The sequence below is a fragment of the Hypanus sabinus genome, chromosome 7 (genome assembly GCF_030144855.1).
Source record: "Hypanus sabinus isolate sHypSab1 chromosome 7, sHypSab1.hap1, whole genome shotgun sequence".
Classification (NCBI taxonomy): Eukaryota; Metazoa; Chordata; class Chondrichthyes; order Myliobatiformes; family Dasyatidae; genus Hypanus; species Hypanus sabinus.
The window spans coordinates 175,698,595-175,712,595 of record NC_082712.1 but is presented as its reverse complement, the minus strand read 5'-3'; the positions used below and the strand labels follow the sequence as shown (position 1 = coordinate 175,712,595).

Sequence of the window (14,001 nt, the reverse complement as noted above, 5' to 3'; positions counted from 1 at the left end):
GCACCAACAAGGTCTCATCACCAGGACAGGGAACTGCTTACTGTTTACCTGGGCTGCACACTACATGCATTTTGTATTATAATTTATTAAGTTTGTTATAGTAATATTTTGATTTATGTGCTGTGTGATGTTATATATGTTGTGTGGGTGCACCATGGTCCGGAGGAGCGTTGTTTCGTTTGGTTGTAAACATACAGTCAGATGACAATAAACTTGCACTTGAACGATGTAAAAGCCTGAAAGCACTATCACCAGGCTCGTAGAAGAGCTTCTATCCAACTATCCAACTGTTTAATCAGACTATAGCAGACTTCTAGCAGTAGGATGGAACTATGACTATAGGCCATAGGTTAAGGGTAAAAGGTGAAAAGTTCAAACGGAACCTTAAGTGGAACTTCTTCACTCAGAGAGGGTGAGAGCGTGAAATGAGCCACCAGCAGAAGTGATGGATGCAGGTTGCATTTCAACATTTAAGAGAAGTTTGAATAAGTACATGGATGGGAGGGATATGGAATGGAGGGCTTTGGTCCATCTGCTGGTCAATTTAAATAGGTCAGCATGAACAATGATCCTTTATCTGTGCTGTAGTGCTCTATGGCTTTTGAATATCATCAACCTTGCAATTTACCCTGTTATGACTTTGCACCCATTGTTTAGCTGCACTGCACTTTCTCTGTAACTGCAACACTTTATTCTGCACTCAATCTCAATGTACTATTGTAATGAGTTAATCTGTATGAACATTACACAAGATAAGATTTTCACTGTACTTCAATATCTGTCAATAATAAACCCATTTACAAAGCTTGTTATAAGTGCAAGAGATTCTGCAGATGCTGGAAATCCAGAGTAATGATGCTGGAGGAGCTCAGCAAGTCAGGCACCATCTATGGAGAAACACAAACAGTTGATGGTTCAGTCCTGATGAATGATCTCAGCCCGAAATATCGACTCTTTATTTATCATCATAGATCTGCTCCTGACCTGCTTAGTTCCTCCAGCAGTTTGTACGTGTTGTCCAAGTTTGTATTAGGTCATGAAGATAAGTTAATTTGCGTTATTCAGGGACATATTTCTGTCTCTCTTCCTCGGATATTTAAAGCAAGAAGACAAAATTTGAGCAAAACACATGTTGGAGGAACTCAGTAGGTCAGACGCCATCTATGAAGGAGTGTCCAGTCAGCATTTCAGGCCAAAATCCTTCATCACGACTGAAACATGAGCTCAGGTCAACAATGAATGAAACCACAAAGGTGGGGGAAGTGATTTTTGGGAAGGGGAGGGAGGTAATGTAGCCAGATGGCTTGTCATCTCATTACAGGCTATCTAGCTGGTGGCACTTAGCAGCACTGATAAAATCTCTGTATTAGCATCTTACAACAAATGATATTCCCAGATTCCTATATTTAATTTATGCTGACAAGATCAAATTAATTACATTGTGAGGGGCAAGTTTTTTTTTACCCAGAAGGTGGTGGGTGCTTGGAATATGCTGCCCAGGTTGGTGGTGCAGGCTGAAATAATAGAAAATTTTAGAGATGTGGTGCCACAGCAACAACCTGGCACTCAACATCAGTAAGGCAAAAGAGCTGATTGTGGTCTTCAAGAAGGGTAAGATAAAGGAACACATAGAGGGACCAGAAGTGGGGAGAGTGAGTTCCTGGGCATCAAGATCTTCGAGGACCTAACCTGGTCCCCACTTATCAATGCACATTATAAAGAAGGCAAGACAGCGACTCTACTTCATTAGGAGTTTGAAGAGATTTGGCATGTCAACAAACACACTCAGAAACTTCTATAGATGTACCATGGAATGCATTCTGACAGGATGCATCACTGTCTGTTATGGGCGGGGGGTGCTACTGCACTGGACCAAAAGAAGCTGTAGAGGGTCATAAATTTTGGCAGCTCCATCTTGGGTACTAGCCTACTAAGTACCCAGGATATCTATAAGGAGCGGTGTTTCAGAAAGGCAGAGTCTATTATTAAGGGCCCCCAGCACCCAGGGCATGCCCTTTTCTCACTGTTACCATCAGATAGGAGGTACAGAAGCCTGAAGGTATATACTCAGCGATTCAGGAACAGCTTTTCCGATTCCTCAATGGACATTGAACTCATGAACTCTACCTCAGGTTTTTAAATATATATTATTTCTGTTTTTGCACGATTTTTAATCCATTCAATATTCATATGCTGTAATTAATTAATAAATTTATTTATAGTTCTATATTATGTACTGCATTGAACTGCTGCTGCTAAGTTAACAAATTTCACAACACATGCCGGTTATTATAAACCTGATTCTGATTCTGATTCGGACCTGATTTTCCCAATCGACCTGCATGTTGAAATCTCTCATCACTATCATAACATTTGCCTTTTGACACAACTTTTCTATTTCTCATTATAATCTGTAGTCCACATCTCAGCTACTGTTGGGAGGCCTGTATATAACTATCATCATGGTCCTTTTAACCTTGCAGTTTCTTGACTCAGTCTACAAAGATTCAACATCTTCCAAACCTATGTCACGTCTTTCTAAAGATTTGATGTCATTCTTTAGTAGAAGAGTCACGCCAGCCCATCTGCCTATCTTCCTATCCCTCTGATATAATGTGTCACCTTGGATATTCGGTTCCCAACTGCAGCCATCCTTCAGCCATGATCCAATGATGGCCATAACATTATACTTGACAATCTGTAATAGTACAGCAAGATCATCCACCTTATTTCTTATACTCCATGCATTGAGATATAACACTTTGAGTACTGTATTTGCTACTCCTTTTGATTTTGCATTCCTAATGCACTGATATTCACTTTGCTGGCTGCAATTTTGTTCTATCATCTGCCTGCCCTTTCTGACAGTCTGACTGCATGCTATTTTTGCTTTTTTACCATCTGTCCTATCCTGAGTCCCTTCACTCCATTTCCCACTCCTTCCAAATTAGTTTAAACCCCCTCCCCAGCAGCTCCAACAAACCTGACCATGAGAATATCGGTCCTCCTCAGGTTCAGGTGCAAGCCTTCAGGTCATAGCTCCCCCAGTAGAGGTCCCAAATGATCAAAGAACCAGAAGCCCTGCCCCCTTCATCAGTTTCACAGCCACACGTTATCCTGTTTCTACACTCACTGGCACATGGCACAGCTAGCAATCCATAAATTACTACCCTGGAGGGCCTGCTTCTCAGCTTTCTGCCCAGCTCTCTAAATTCTCTCTTCAGGACCTCTTTGCTTTTGCTTCCTGCGTTTTTGGTACCAATTTGGGTCAAGACATCTGGCTCCTCTCCCTCTCCCTCCAAAATGCTGTGGACATGACCTGAGACATCCCTGACCCTAGCACCTGGAATGCAACATACCACCCAGGTGTCCCATCCATGTCTGTTCCTCTAACAATTGAGTCCCTTATCACTACCATTCCTCTGTTCTCCCTCTTTCCCTTCTGCACCATGGACCCGTGCTCATTGCAAGTAACTTGGTCTCCATGGTATTTCCCCTGCGATACCCTGCCACCACCAATGTTTCATCACTAGGACAGCAAGCTATTTACTGTTTACTGGCTACTTGTGCGGCACAATACATGAATTTTGAATTATATTTTATTAACTTATTTGTGGTAATATTTTGGTTTATGTGCTGTGTGTGATATAGGTTTTGTGGAAGCACCATGTTCTTTCATTTGGTTGTATATATGTACAGTCAGTTGACAATAAAGTTGAAGTTGAACAATGTGCTGGAGGAATTCAGTAGTTGTTGAGTTACTAGTTACAGCAGTTACTGGTTGTTGATTTCAAGACAGTTATGGTCTTGTAAACTAGCCCTGACTGCAATCGCAGATGACACAGGTAGGTTGCTACTAGGGTTGGTTCTATACTGATAAACAGGCCATTTAGTTCAAATGATCCAAGCCAACCAAGATTCCTATCTAGCCCAGTCCCAGTTGCCCACATTTGGTACAGATTCCCCAAGATCTTTTCTATCTACAGTACTGTGCAAAAGTCTTATGCACAAATACGTAGCGAGGGTACCAAAGACTTTTATATGGTGTGGCAATAATTTTATGTATTACACTGTATTGCTGCTGCGACTGCAAAAAGAAAATCTGATTTCACTATGGGTCTCTATTGTGGACTGAGAGTGGGAAGTCTGCAGAGAGAGGGGAATCATGGTTGGGAAAAGGTGACGGGAGAGGGGAGGAAGTGGGAAGCACCAGAGAGACATTCTATAATGATCAATAAACCAATTGTAAGGAATCAATTTACCTTGTCTGGTGTCTCAGGGATGGATGTGTCTGCCCTTGCACCACAGCCTGCCCTTGGCACTCCTTATCTGCCACCTGTCCCATACCCCTTGTACGGCACTTCACCCTCAACATTCCCAACATCCTTTGCTCTCGCCAGATTTACAGACTCTGTGGAAAGGTCTTGGGCACCCAAACTACATATATATATAAACCAAAAGCATTCCTGTAGTACTGCACAAACTCCTTAGAGAACAGTGCTGGAACTGAACTCTGAACTATGAAACACCTGGAGCTGTAAGAGTATCTTGAAAACTGCAACACTACCATGACGTCCATGTTTAAAGCTCAAAGTTCATTTATTATCAAAGGCAATTTATGTCACCAGAAGCCACCCTGAGATTCATTTTCTTGAGGGCATGCTCAATAAATCCATAAATAACCATAACAGAATCAATGAAAGACCGCCCAACTTGGACATTCAATCTGAGCTTAGAAGACAACAAAGTGTTCAATTACAAAAAGAACCAAATAATAATATAAAAGCAATAAATATCAAGAACATGAGATGAAGAGACCTTGAAAGTGAGTCCATTGGTTGTGGGAACAGTTCAAGTCCACAATGTAACTGTAGAACATATGAACAAAAATAGTTCCCTTCATGTACAAGAGTTCTATACGTATAGGTATATAATTCGTTAAAGCTGGTGGTGATGTCATTAGACAGGGCGATGACGAGGTGCATGACAACCTGGCCTTCACTGGTTGAGGAACAGAGTACAGCCATTGGAATGTTATGTTTCAACTATACAGGATATTGGGCAGACTGTACCTGTACCTTTGTGTGTTTCTGATTACTGTACTATAGAAAGGAAGTGATTAAAGTTCAAGATTGTTTAATATCAATTCCTGTACACAAGTGCAAAGGAGAACCAAGTAATTGTTACTCCAGATCTGATGCAGCACAAGAAAAGTAAGATAAGGAGCACAACATTAATAATAAAAACATCATAATATATAGATTGATTTTATGTCTGTAAAGTGACACTGGGCACAGGAGTGTCTGTGCACAAGGTGACTGACAGGAAATGATGAAGTAGTGGTGTTTGGGGGTGTGGAGGGGTGGGTTAGTGGGTGGTGGTGTTGATCAGCCTTACTGCTTGGGGAAAGTAACTGTTTTTGAGTCTGGTGGTCCTGGCATGGATGTTATGTAGCATCCTCCCTGATGGGAGTGGGACAAATGGTCCTTGAGCAGGTTGAGTGGGTTCCTTCATGATATTACTGGCCTTTTTCCAGTACATAAGTCCTCGATGATGGCTAAGCTGCTGCTGGTGATACACTGGGCAGCTTTAACTACCCGTTGTAGAGCCTTCCAGTCTGCCACAGAGCAGTTTCTGTACCATGCAGTGATGCACTTCGTTGGGATGTGTCTGCAGAATGATGCGAATATAGAGAGAGTGCAGAAAAGATTCACAAGCATTTTACTGGGACTGCAGTCCTTGAGTTATAGAAAGAAGCTGTACAGGTTGGACCTGTTTTTCCTGGTTTTTCTTCCTTCTGGCATAAGTTATACTCATTGGCCTCTTTATTAGGTAAACCTGTACTCCTGCTAGTTAATGCAAATACCTAACCAGCAATGATGTGGCAGCAACTCAATTCATAAAAGCATGCAGACATGATCAAGAGGTTCAGTTATTATTCAGATCAAACATTAGAACAAATGTAATCTAAGTGACTTTGACCATAGATTGATTGTTAGTGCAAGACGGGGTGATTTGAATATCTCAGAATCTGCTGATCTCCTGGAATTTCGTGCACAGTAGTCTCTAGAGTTTACAAAGAATGGTGCAAAAAAAATTAAAATCTAGTGAGCGGCAGTTCTGTGGGTGCAAATGCTTTGTTGATGAGAGTGGTCAGAGGAGAACGGTCAGACTGGTTCAAGCTGACAGGAAGGCGACGTTAACTCAAATAATCATGCATTACAGCAGCGGTGTGCAGAAAAGCATCTCTGAATGCACTATGCATCAAAGCTTGAAGTGGATGGGCTACAACAGCAGAACACCATAAACTACACTCAGTGTACACAAGAGGTACTTAATAAAGTGACCACTGTGTGTATGGTTAATTCATGTTTTACTTGTGAATGCTGCTTATCTGATGTTATGCACATGATGCTGTTGCAAGTAGGTTTTTCCATTGCGCCCGTGCACATGTAGACTTGTCCAGATGACAATAAACTTTACTTTGTCTTTGTTGTACAATTTTAGTAAGAACTGTTGATACATATTCATTGTGATCCGTTAACTGATCCATAATCAATCCCATGTGTCCTCATCTTGTACATTATCCTTTTATGAGATACTTTTACAAATGCCTTAAGGAAATTTAAATACTTTACATTGTCTAGATCCCCTTTATCCACCCTGCAGGTCAAACTCTCATAGATTTGATACATTTATTATCATCAAATACAAGGAGATCTGTCTCCTCACAGGCAGCCACAAAACAAAGAACCCCAATAGAACCCATTATAAAAAGACTATCAAACACCCAAAATGCAGAAAGAAAATCAAAGCATGCAGATAATAAAAGTAAGCAAATACTATTCAGAAATGAAGTTCACAAAAGTGAGTCCACAGCCACGAAGGACCCAGGAGCCCGTTTGTTGCAGACCACAATCTCAGTGTAGCGCGGAGACTAGTAAACCTCGCAGACAACAGGCTGAACACTGGCCCATCCCTTTCTACCAGCCCCAACACCCTGAATTTTTCAACCTGGCTTGGCACTTAAATCGGCCAAAGAATGTGTCATTCCATGCTCTTGGACTTGGTTCAATACACTCTCAGGCCTGGCCCCGCTGCCTCGATTCAGCCTGTACCTTATCTTTCCAATCTGGTCCAACACTGAAATCAATCAAACATCAGCTTGTTACTCACTCTCGAGCATGGACCCTGTTGCCTCAACTCTGTCTCACTTCAGTTCTGCCGTATCGAACCGGCCAGGGGTTTCGCCGGGTTGATTCCTACTGTGCCGCAACTGTTCTGCACCTTCAAGACTTCAGTTCACATCGCAAAGTTATCAGGTCAACCTGGCGCTTCAAACGTTCAACTCCAAAGGGAAGTTATGGGCTATTGATTGCAAGCATTGCTTACCAGGAAAAGTGTGATTAGTAGGGTAGTTAGTAGTTTTCTTTGCTGTCAGCAAGTCATCACTGTTTCACAAGCATCATCTTCCCTATTGATAAATCCATTCTGACCGTGCCTCATCAATGCATACAAATGGCTGCAGGACCTCAGCAGGTCAGGCCTCATCTATGGAGAAGCACCCCCAGAGCAACCATCAGGCTTCTGAACCAATGGGATAACTTCAATCATCTGAACTCTCAACTGATTACACAATCTATGTCCTCCCTTTCAAGAATTTGATGATTCATGTTCTCAGCATTATCTATCTATCTACAGTGCTGTGCAAAAGTCTTAGGCACATACAATATATATAGCTAGGATGCCTAAGACCTTTGCACAGTGTTGTGGTAATTTTATTTATTGCACTTTACTGCTGCCATAAAAAACCCAAATTTCATGACATGTGTGAGTGATGATAAACCTGTTTCTGATATGGGTTTCTATTGTGGACTGAGAGTGGGAAGTGGTCAGTAAGAGGGGAATCATGGTTCAGAAAAGGGGAAGGGAGAGGGGGGAGCAGGAAGCACCAAGGAGACAATGATCAATGGTCTTGAATGATCAATAAACCAATTGTTTGATATCAAGGGACTTTGTCTGGTGTTGCAGGGCTGGTTGTGTCTTCACCCACTCAACTACACCCTCCCACACCTGGCACTCCTCTGCCATAGAACCATAGAACACTACAGCACAGTACAGGCCCTTAAGCCCTCCATGTTGTGCCAACCTATATAATCCTTTAAAAAAAAAGTACTAAACCCACACTACCCCATAACCCTCCATTTTTCTTTCATCCATGTGCCTGTCCAAGAGGTTTTTAAATAACCCAAATGTTTTAGCCTCCACCACCATCCCTGGCAAGTCATTCCAGGCACTCACAACTCTTTGTGTTTGCTATTGGTGCCCTGGGAAATAGGTACTGACAATCCACCCTATCTATGCCTCTCATAATCTTGTAGACTTCTATCAAGTCCCAGCTGTCCCACAACCCGCCCTTGGGCAACCCCACATAAGCAATTCCCCACACCCTTTGCTCCTGCCAGATATCCACGTTGACAGTACCACACGAAAGTCTTAGGCACCCTAGCTACTATATATTATATATATATATAGTATCGAGATACAGTGTAGAATAGGTCCTCTCGGCCCTTTGGGCTAAGCGGCCCAGCAATCCCCCGATTCAATCCTAACCTAATCACGGGACAATTTGGTAGGTCTTTGGATTTTGGGAGGAAACTGAAGCACCAGGATGAAATCCAAATGGTCATGGGGAGAACAATGTACAGACTCCTTACAAGCAGTGGGTGTAAAGTTGTGAATTGACCCCAGTCGTTGTACTGTGAAGCAAATGCACTAACTAGTACACTACCCAAAACTTCCATGCCTAAAACTTTTTAACAATACTAGATCTATCTAATTATCTTTTGTTTCATTTGTTTGTATTTGTATTTGTTTGTCATTTCTAAATTGGTTGTTTGACAGCTTTTTACTGATTATATTGCATTTCTCTGTTCTAATGTGAATACCTGTAAGAAAAATATAATATCTGGGTAGTACATGGTGACATATACGTATTTGATAATAAATTTACTTTGAACTTTAGTATTTCACGCAGAACTTAGTTGACTGTAGGGTATTTTACAATCACTTACAAAGAGATGCGAGGTGTGTTTTTAACTGCAAGCTTTTCATTAATCACCAGTCTTTGCCTTCTGAATCATAGCAGTCTCTTAACAATTACAAATATTCCATTTTGCCATGCACTTTAAAGTCCCAAGGTAATGAAGTACTCTGGACACCAGTCGTAGTTTTGACATCACAGCCTAGTTATTCTTAATATCTTGCCGGCATTAGCGAGTCTGGTGATTAATTACATTCCGTCAGCGTCTATCAGCAAATCTCCGATCCAAATTAATTGCATTTTGGACACCGAGACTGCAAGCTCCGGTCCTGGAGCCTGGGCTGTGATTTCAGACGGAGCTGAAAGGTGAAACTGCGGAAGGAAAAGCTTTCACATCCGATCACCCTCCATAATGTCAGACTCTAACCGCAAGAATAACTTGGCTGTGTGCTTTCGGTGCTTAGTGCGAAGCAAGACCCGCTGTGGTATTAGAAAGGAAAATGATTCTAACTCCAGAAAGCAGTTAGTTATGCTTACCGAGTCCCTCTCCAACTAAAGGCACTGCATCCCACAGATGGGATACCCACGGATACATCATATAAGGTTACACACCCGCTCAGAACCCCATCTTACACACAGTTTTTCGAAGTAAACACGCAACACGTGGATGGCAAAAATAAGACAATTATTAACTTGCCCCGCACAGAAACCGCGGTTTTCCTGTGATGTGCATTTCAAGGGAATAAAAAGACCACGTACAAAAGGGCGTGGCAAGTTTGACTGCGAACTGCAGCGGAACCCACAGTTATCTCGCCTTGGACCACGGAGGCTGGTTTAACGTGGAGTAAGGTGACGGACGTTCAATAAATGTTCACCTTTTCACAGATCCAGGCAGAGGCGGCCGGTTCTCCCTCGAGAAGCAGTTCCTAGACGAGCAAGCAACAAATGCACCGAGTGCGGCAGGATTTCATTTTAACCTTTTCATGCACTGTTACACTATGCCTGAACCTGGGGAGTGTCTGGGCTTGGATGCCTACCAGAAATCAGCACTAAACCCCAATACCAATCGGCCCAGTTTATGTACTTTGATATGTTCCCGCCCTCTTAATCAAGGCCTCTAACCTAAATTTCTTATCCTTAAAACGACCCTTTCCTCCCCCTCCCCCCAACCCGTTGTGCAACCCGTAGCTTGCATAAACCTGAGTTATCTAGACCAGCGAAGGCTGAAAAGAGATCTGATAGAGGTTTATGAGATTACAAGAGGCACAGAGAGTATATAGACAGTATCTTTTTTTCAAGAGTTGGATTGTCCAATACCATAGGCTATGCATTTAAGGTGAGGGGGGTAATTTCAAAGGCATGTTTTGGAAATGAGAGGTAAGTTTTTTTTTAAAACACAGAGAGTATATGTCTGGAATATGCTACCTGGGGTGGTGGTAGAGGCAGAATCATTAGGGACGTTTGTGAAGAAAATGGAAGGATATGGACATTGTGTAGGGAGAAGAGATTAGTTAGCTATTTGATTACTAATTTAATTCGGTGGGCACAACATTGTGGGCAGAAGGCCTTGTTCCTGTGCTGTATTGTTCAATGTTCTATGTTCTATATTCTATTAACCGGAATGGGGTTATTTTAAGCAACAGCCAATTAGATAGATAAAACTAGGAATGACCTACATTTAGAACATTTCCACGGTCTATTTTAAGTACTTCTGTGTAAGTTCTGGAACCTAGTTTCTTCCTAGCAATGCATCCCCAAAACTGTGCCATGGACATTCCCATGTCCGGCGTGCTACAGAAGCGCCAACCTAAGCTCCAGAGTCCTCCTCCCCGGGAAAGCAAGGATCTTCGAAGATGATCTACACCTGGGAACAGTTTAAAAGACTGGTCCAGGATAGATGACCCTGACGAGCTGCTGTCAGTGGCCTGTGCCTCTGAAGAAAAACGGATCGCCAAGTCTACTTCATATATTTATGCAATATTTAAACTGATAGAAATAGTTGAAATAATTCCTGAATCGTTTATGATGTGTTTAAACTTTCCAAAGCGCACTTGTTAGTAATAACCTGGTCTTTAAGCAGAGTGCCGCAGGCTGAGAGGTGGGGGAATGTAACCGATGGTTAGAGCGCCGGGGCCGCGGGTGTCAACAGCTGGAAGACTCGGCCTACGCGGTTCGGCTGCAAACCGCCGACGGATGCGAGTGATCGCTTCAAGTCGAGATTTGCTCAGCGTTGCGGTCTAGACTGGCTGATAACAAGTGCCTGCATCACCCCTGGCTGATTGGCTACAGTGGGGAGATTCGTTTGCATTTGCTGCACTGGTTCAGAGCGACTTTTACATGTGCATCTATAACCCACAGTTATATACACACCCCAATATGACGGTGTATTCACACTCGGACCTACCTATAAATGCAACACACAGACATCGCTTCGCACGCATTCGTAAGTCTGCTTTTATATTTATGATCACATATCCGCATACATAACCATAAAAAGTTTTACCTAACTATTCACATATCTAACTACCACTTTTATATATCATTTAGGATAAATTAATAGATGGTATAGTATATTGATTCACTTGAACAGCGAGTGGAGAATTTGCCCCACATGTACTTTTAGCACAGCGGAGAGAGAGAGAGAGAGAGAGAGAGGGGCAGACAGAGAGAGATAAAAAGAGGAGGGAGGGGGGGAGCGAGAGAGAGGGAGAGAGAGGGAGAGAGAGGGAGAGAGAGGGAGAGAGAGGGAGAGAGAGGGAGAGAGAGGGGGAGAGGGGGAGAGGGGGAGAGGGGGAGAGGGGGAGAGAGAGAGAAGGGAGAGAGAGAATATCTATCCGGATGGTGTACCTGACTCCGTGTGGCGTGGCCTGCCCCGGTCCCGGAGATAGTAGGAAAAATCGAGACAGCTCTCGTGCTCCACCAGCCCTTTAAAGCAGAGTTCGGTCACAATGTTGAGCGCTTTCTGACAAAGCTCGTCCTCTCGGTCTGCAGTCATTTCCCATCAGCATCCTTCTGAATGGGGCTCAGCTACGCAGTAACGGGAAGAGGAGGCGGCACATTCGGTGAGCTTCAGCACCGCGGACAGCACCAACGCGTCCCCTCCAAGAGACTTCCCGGCCTCCACATCCAGCCGCACCCCAAGCAAGCTCCCAGTCTCGCTCTGTAGAAATAGTTCCTGGGTCTGTGTCTCCTAGATCTGCTCCCCACCCATCCACACCCTCCCAAAATAACGCCTCCAGGACCCGCTGGGCCAAGTAGTTTTATTTCGACACACTTAGTGCTCCAGCCCTTTCTAGTTCTGAATCACGGCTGCTGGCCATTGGCGCCCGTAGCAGAGAGCCGCTCCTATTCAATTGAGATAAATGGCTCCCAGACCAGATTACTTAGCAGATGTGTCCGCCAGGGATTTGCAAAGCCTTAAAAATGCTGGGCTAATTACCTACAGCTCCCTCCTCCGCCGGTGCCAGAGAATTCTGACCTCTTTATAAACCAACTTCACTCAGCAAGGAAAGGCTGACATTTCTGTAACAGCCGCCGCATCCCTTTCGGGACGTCCTGAAGTTCTTTTCGACTAGATCGCATACTCCGAATGATCACGCGACCATGCACGAAACTAAGCGGACAACGCGCGCGGAGCAAAATCCCTCAAGCGGAAACGTGAAGAGGCCTGTCTTCGCAAATGGCGAATGAAGTAGCATAGCGGCGGGAGTGCGATAGAATGTTGACACGCAGTCGAGAAGGGTGTGGGGGTCTCGCTTAACTAATAGTCGGAAGACAGGGCCAGCAACAGTTCTGCCTAGTCTTGGTATTGCACGGGAAATAATGCACTACATCTTGTTGCTCTGAATGGGTCTTTTCGCTTCAGAGGCTAGAGTTTGGTTTCCCATTCACTCTCACCTTCCCAGTCCCCTGGTTCAACCACCCCCATTCACTCCCGTTCCCCCACTTAACAAACACGCGCGCGCTTTTATTTTAATACGTTTGTCCACCGGGTAAACTCTTTATCCCACGTATTTGTAACGAAAATAATCGAGTTACAACATCGCTATTTGATCTTGCTGTTTTTGCTGTTTTAGAGGGACAGTATTGTATGACTTGGGAGGGTTTCTTAAACCAGATTCAACACCCCCACATCAGAAACGTGATACTCCGCAAAGCAGGGCGGCGACGATGTCTGAAATCAGTCGCAAGGCGACACATAGAGTTGTGAAATGCAACCTGTGAACTTCGGTCTGGTACGGAAGGGGCCACTGAACAGGACTGGAGAAAGCCGCAGAGAGTTACAAACTTAGTCAGCTCCATCCTGGGCATCTGTGGAAAAAATCACAGCCGACGTTTCGGGCCGAGATCCTTCTGTTCTGATGTATGGCCTCGGCCCGAAACGTTGACTGCACTATCTTCGATAGATGCTGCCTGGCCTGCGGATTTCCTCCAGCATTTTGTGTGCGTTGCTCGGATTTCCAACATCAGATCTTCTCGTTTGTGATGAGTACTAGCCTCCCTCGAGGATATCTTCCTCAAAAAGGCGGCATCCGCGATTAAGGATCCTCTTTTCATGAGGAGGTACAGGAGCCTGAAGATACGCACTCAGCATTTTAGGGACAACTCTTTCCTAAACACTATCAGATTTCTGAATGGACAATGAACCCATCGACACCACCGCATTATTTTTATTTACTTCTGTGCTCTCTTTTGGCTCTATTTAATCGTGTATAAATATATGTAAACATTGAATTCGAACTAGTAAATAAGAAATAACGAGGGCGGATATATGTAAAGCGAAACAGCTCATACACCAAGTGTTTGATACAACCTTGTGGGTTTAGTACAAGTATCAGAATGTCTTTCTTTCCGAAGCGTCAAGAGTTTAAATAAAACAAGGGCTGTTGTTATGTGCGACATGGGACGCCACCAGTCGCCCGTTTAAAGTTGCATCTCGTCTCGCTCAGTTCAGCACC

General features: G+C 43.7%; 1 protein-coding gene across 1 annotated transcript in view; it reads right to left on the bottom strand.

Moving 5' to 3' along the window:
- The window catches only part of syt9b (synaptotagmin IXb), a 135,051-nt gene extending 123,013 nt beyond the window's left edge, over positions 1 to 12,038 (bottom strand). Inside the window, exon 1 of the mRNA XM_059976389.1 lies at positions 11,891 to 12,038. Within this exon, the coding sequence (XP_059832372.1) occupies positions 11,891 to 12,038 (148 nt within the window). The remainder of the gene's footprint in view (positions 1 to 11,890) is intronic.
- Positions 12,039 to 14,001: the final 1,963 nt, after the last annotated feature.